The sequence below is a fragment of the Phoca vitulina genome, unplaced genomic scaffold (genome assembly GCF_004348235.1).
Source record: "Phoca vitulina isolate PV1807 unplaced genomic scaffold, GSC_HSeal_1.0 scaffold1, whole genome shotgun sequence".
Lineage (NCBI taxonomy): Eukaryota > Metazoa > Chordata > Mammalia > Carnivora > Phocidae > Phoca > Phoca vitulina.
The window spans coordinates 89827703-89833709 of NW_022589704.1; the positions used below are offsets into that span (position 1 = coordinate 89827703).

General features: G+C 37.9%; 1 protein-coding gene across 1 annotated transcript in view; it reads right to left on the bottom strand.

Moving 5' to 3' along the window:
* The window catches only part of HNMT (histamine N-methyltransferase), a 41908-nt gene extending 36652 nt beyond the window's left edge, over positions 1-5256 (bottom strand). Inside the window, exons 1-2 of the mRNA XM_032411202.1 lie at positions 5187-5256; positions 4592-4738 (exon numbers count right to left, since the gene is read on the bottom strand). Of these exons, the coding sequence (XP_032267093.1) occupies positions 4592-4728 (137 nt within the window). The 5' untranslated portion in view covers positions 4729-4738; positions 5187-5256. The remainder of the gene's footprint in view (positions 1-4591; positions 4739-5186) is intronic.
* Between the last annotated feature and the right edge of the window lie 751 nt (positions 5257-6007).

Genomic DNA, 6007 nt, shown 5'->3' on the forward strand with positions numbered 1-6007 from the left:
TCCAAAAAATGGAAGAGGAAGTAATGCTTTCAAATTCATTCTGTGGGGCCAGCATTACCCTGATACCAAAATGAGATAAAGATACTAAAAAATTTTTTAAAAATTACAGACCAATATCCAACATAGATGCATAAATTTTCAACAAAATATTAGCAAACCAAATTCAACAACACATTAAAAGGATCATTCACCACAATCAAGTAGGGTTTATACTGGGATACAAGGATGGTTCAATATCTGCTAATCAATCAATGTGATATACCACATTAACAAAATGAAGGACAAAAATCATATGATCATCTCATTAGATGCAAAAAAGCATTTGACAAAATTGAACATCTATTCATGATAAAAGCTCTCAACAGAGTGGGCTTAAAGGGAACATACCTTAACATAACAAAGGCCATATAGGAAAAACCCACAGCTAACATCATATTCTGGTGAAACGCTAAAAGCTTTTCCTCTAAGGTCAGGAAAACTTCATGAGAACTTCAATGGACAGAGTAGTAGAACAAAAACAGATTTAAACAAGTTCTTAAAGAAACTGGAAAGGATAGATTCAAGGACACCTAAGAATGAATTGCCTTCCTTTGTTCTAATTATCTTCCCACTCATAATCATAGTCCTAATACAACCATCCCTATCTATGCTCTTGGTTAATTCTTAAAACTGCTTTATATCTGTAGATAGCATAGTGAAGCTATGGAGCACAACACCAAGGTTGAAGTCCTATCCTACTGGTACATTATCCTTAAGCAAGTTATTTAATTTCTCTGCATCTTTATTACCTATGAAATAGGATAATAATATCACCTACTGTATAGAATTGTAATAATAGTATCTAGTTTAAGGAACAGTTGTGGGGATCAAATGGTTTAATTCATGTAAATCTCTTAGAAATGTGTCTGCACATGACAAGCACTCAACATATATTAGCAATTGTTATTATTCCAGCCACAGCTAAGTGATTTCACTCTTTGAATCTTCACAATTTTTCTATGAATTAGACACTATTATGAACTCACTTCATATATTATCATTAATAATTATTGAAAACTTACTATTTTCTAGTCAAGGATCTAAATGCATAACATATAACAACAACAACAACAAAGTTTATTATTTACAGCAACATACTGGAACTCTCCCCATCCCACACCTCACCTCCAGATGGGGATTGTTTCTCCAAGGAAACAAACCATCTTGGTGAATAAACTTACAATATTGACATCTGAGAATCTCCCAACAAACAACTGAATCCACATCCAATTGCTACAGTGAGCCACCCACTCACACACCCAGTGAACAAACTTCACTTACACACACAAAGAGGATCTGAACACCTTTTTAGTGTCTCACTATTGATTGGATGGACAATCAAATCACATCAGGTAGCTAGGGAGCTCCCCTAACATAAGAGAGACCAAAAGAAACAGAAAAAGAGCACTCAGAAGAAACATGCAGAGAGCAGAGGAAATTTTTATAATAGATAAAAAAGGTATTACATGAACAGGCTATAAAAAAGACCACTTTTGAAAATTAAAAATATAGTAGTAAAAAATTAATAGAAGGGCTGTAAGATAAAATTGTAAAAATTGGATATATAAGAAAATTAGAGAATTAATTCAGGAGGTCTGGTGTTTGATGAATAGAACTTCCAGAAAGAAAATCAGAGAGAAGGGATGATAGAATAATACCAAAATTTCCCTGAAATGAAAGATCTGAATCTTGATTAAAATGGCCCAGGGACTACCCACAAAAATGTGTGAAAAAGGGATGCCTGCGTGGCTCAGTCAGTTAAGCATCTGCCTTCAGCTCGGGTCATGATCCCAGGGTCCTGGGATCATATCCCACCTTGGGCTCCCTGCTCAGTGGGGAGCCTGCTTCTCCCTCTGCCTGCCATTCCCCCTGCTTGTGTTCTCTCTCTCTCTCTGACAAATAAACAAAATGTTAAAAAAAAAAAAAAAGTAAAAAAGTCCCAAACCACAACTCTTCTTAGAATTTCATAATACTATAGAACATCCTTAAAACTTCTAAGTAGGAAAAACAAAAACAAAAAAAGGTCACAAGCCAAACATGAGCAATTTGAAGGACATTGGATTTCTCAATGGAAACTCTAGTTGCTAAAAGACAATGGAAAAGTACCTTTAAATTTCTAATATAATATCATTTCAGGATAGAAATTACTATCTAATAAAGATGACCACAGATTGAAGGCACTTTTAAACATACAAAATCTCAAAAAAGTTTACTTTTCATGCATTCTTTCTTGGGAAGCTCTTAAAGGACAAGAAGGAGAAGAAGAAGAAGAAAAGTCTAAAGAAACCAAGAAAAGAATGACATGAGATCCAGAATCAGGGAATTCAATATTGCAGAGAGGGGAAGAGAATTTCTAGAAGGTGAAATAAATTCTCTTATCAATAAATGTATGGCAGATCACCAGCAAATCACCACAGACTGGAAAAGATGAACAGAGAGCTCCAGAAAAGATGTTCCCATGAGGAAAAATTAACAGATGACTTGATTTGTTGGACTATATTGAGAGAAGATTAATACTTCTGCTTGGGGTCCAAGTAGTGACAGGTATATAGAAAACTAAGAAAAGAAACTAAAATCAAAACAATAGTTAACTCTAGGAAAAACAAAAAGTACCTGAAAGGAAATGTGATTGTAGTATAATGTATCATTCAATTATGTATGATATGTACATAGGCAAATAATATAAACATTCAAATTATTGAACCGAAAATTTTGACATAAATAAACTGACATGATAGGGGAGGAAATGTATATGTTTATTTAGCTATTTTAATACAGTAAAAATAACATGTTATTTAGAATTAGGAAAGAAAATTTCATAAGAAACAACTAAAATACTTCAGAATGTTGAAAGTGGTTCCTTCTGAAGAGTTGGAGGAGTCAGAGATGGGAGTGAGTAGGAATAGGAGCCAGGTTTTTTTTTTTTTTTTTTTTTTTACCACTGCAATGCTAATTTAGTTATGTTTTTGAAAGTTCTTCAGTCTTTCACAAATTCTACATTCAGTATTTCTAAACAGATTGTGTACCCCATGAAGATAGGGGTCATCATCATTCATAATGTTTAATCCATCCCTGGTGCCTCTTCAGACCACTGATGACTGAAGAAAACCAAGGGTCTGGATAAGCTACGACCTGAACACAGACCTTTAGTATTGCAAAAGAATTCAGAAATTAACTCATTTCCTTTAATTTTAGAAATGAGCAAAAAGACCCACAGAAGTAAATTATTAATTCCTAGATAAGAAGTTATCTGTATTTGCTGTATGCTTTGATTTTGGCATCATTGTTCTAATACTTACTAATTATTAATAAATTATATAACACTCTATTTAAAAAAAAATTAAAAACTGAACCATGAGAAATATAAAGGGAAATAGAATTCCATACACATCCAACGATGCCTGCTTTCATCAGGCAGGGGTACTATCCCAGTGAAAGAATTTCAGGCCTACAATAGAGAAATCCAGCAAAAGATAAAATATCAGTTTTCTTTGCTGTTGCAAATTGGATCCACAGTCAGTCATTTCTTCCCAGTTTTCTATCATTATTTCCTGAAGCAGAGTATGTTACAGCAATCCACCCCCAGATAGGTGATTTGATTATCCTTAGCATGTGGAATCTTTTAGTCTCATAATGCTTATCAGCTCTAGCACAAATTGAACACATTAATCACGAAAAAAAGAAGTCTGCAAGAAGGATAGGAACTAGTGAGTTTCACTGATAATGGGAAAATGCCCCCCCCTTTTTTTTAAAGAACCACACTGCTAATATTAAGTTGAAAGGAAAAGACAGTTTTTTGTTTGTTTGTTTGTTTGTTTGTTTTAGAGTGATAACTATAAGAATGGATAAGGAAGTGAATTTAAATGGGTATTAGGAGAACTGAGAAGCACCCACTCCTCAATCCTCAGGGGCAAACAGTATTTGGTAATTATTTATGCTTTATTCTAATGAAAAGAATACTAGACTCTGCATTTGGGACTTTTTTGAAATATAAAATCTGGGGCGCCTGGGTGGCTCAGTTGGTTAAGCGACTGCCTTCGGCTCAGGTCATGATCCTGGAGTCCCGGGGATCGAGTCCCGCATGGGGCTCCCTGCTCAGCAGGGAGTCTGCTCCTCCCTCTCGCGCTCCCCTCTCTTGTGCTCTCTCTCTCTCAAATAAATAAATAAAATCTTAAAAAAAAAAAAAAATGAAATGTAAAATCTGGAGGAGGGCTGAAAAATCTGAGCTCAAAGATTTAGTATCTTTTCCCAAATGAACATGGATGTGTGCCTTCAAATGGTTAACGCTTATCTCTGCGCAGCTGGAAGTACTGCACAAACCGGAGCCTTTGAACGTGGAAAGCGAACATCTAACTAAAGCACCGCAGAAGAAAGGGCGGGAGGGGGGGGGGGGGGGCGGGGGGGGGGGGCCGAGGAGGGCCGGGTGAAAGCTGCTATCAGTAGCTCCTTCTTATCCCCGCGCCCAGCCTGCAGGGCTGGGCTCGACCCAACTATCATTGCACACAAGGAGCCCGAGGCTTGTCTCTTTGACAAAAACGTCCTTTTTTGTTACCTTGCTATTATGCCTGGCAGCTTCTTGTCCATGAATTCCTGCATGCACTGGTGTTCCGTGGAACTGTTGAGAAACCTCCGAAAAGATTCAACGTATCTGTTGTGGTCAGAAAACAAGCTCCTCATGGAAGATGCCATGTTTGGTTTTCTGATGGAAGACAGAGAAGGAAGTTTTAACTTCCCCTCCTTTTCTTCCCCGTTCCTTATTTTTTCTCCTCACAGCCACCAATTTCTACCCTCCCTCCCCAGCAAAAAAAAAAAAAAAAAACTGCTTTGAATTTAACAGGCACGGAAGGCGGCTGTGCAAATCTCATTACGTCAGTCATTTGTACAGGACTTTGCGCTGCTACTTTAACCCCTACATTGTTGTTTTGTAAGAAAGGGAGGTTGTAAAGCAAAGCAATAAATCCACTGCTAAAACTTGTTTTTTTAACGCCTGAAGTTCAGAAAGCCAAAAAACCAGACTGGATTCTAATCATTTCCTGTTTCGCGAGCAGCAACTAGCAGTAAATTTAAATTCCAAGTGGGACCCCGGCCGCTTTAAGGGCCAAAGGCGACAAACACAGGGATAAACACCCACGTAAAAGGCTACAGACCACTTTCAGAAATCTACCCCTGCTGAAATCTTTGACAGAAGACTGTCCTCTGCCTGCCTCCATGCTTTCTACAGGAGAATTTCTTGCCTTGCCCCTTCTCAGTACTTGAACTTTACACTCATTTACTGAATCTCTTCAAACGCTGATTGGTTGTGTTGTGTTATAAAGGAAGTCTCTTTAGCATAAACTATCAGGGAGGAACTATTAACTAGAAGGTCTGAGAAGCCTGCTTGGGGGGCAATGAAGGACATGAGAGAAGACTCTCAGGGCACAAATGCAGGAGAAAGGGTAAAAGCCAGCCGAGTCTGTAGGAATCATTCCCGAAGTGCTTCTGAACATGGAATCTTAGATCCTTAGGGTTGGACGAGCCTCTGGTGGCCCAGTGTTGTCACCAGTAAAAGACCCAAAGTGTTAGAATATCCACATGCTGGACTTTTTACCTGGGAAGTGGTGTTAAAGAAGACCACTCCCAGGGCGCCTGGGTGGCTCCGTCAGTTAAGCGTCTGTCTTTGGCTCAGGTCATGATCTCAGAGTCCTGGGATCTAGTCCCACATTGGGCTCCTTGCTCAGCCAGGGAGTCTGCTTCTCCCACTCCCTTGGCCCCCCTCTCCTCCTCTCTGATTGTGCTCTCTCTCTCACACTCTTCCAAATTAATAAAATCTTTAAAAAAAAAAAAAAAAAAGAAAGAAAGAAAGAAAGAAAGAAAGAAAGAAAACCACTCCTCCAGCATAGGATGTTAATAACAGTATCCGTCTCATGGAAGAGTTATAAGAATTAATGAGTTAGTTCATATACATCTCTTAGAACTGTGTCTGCCTAAG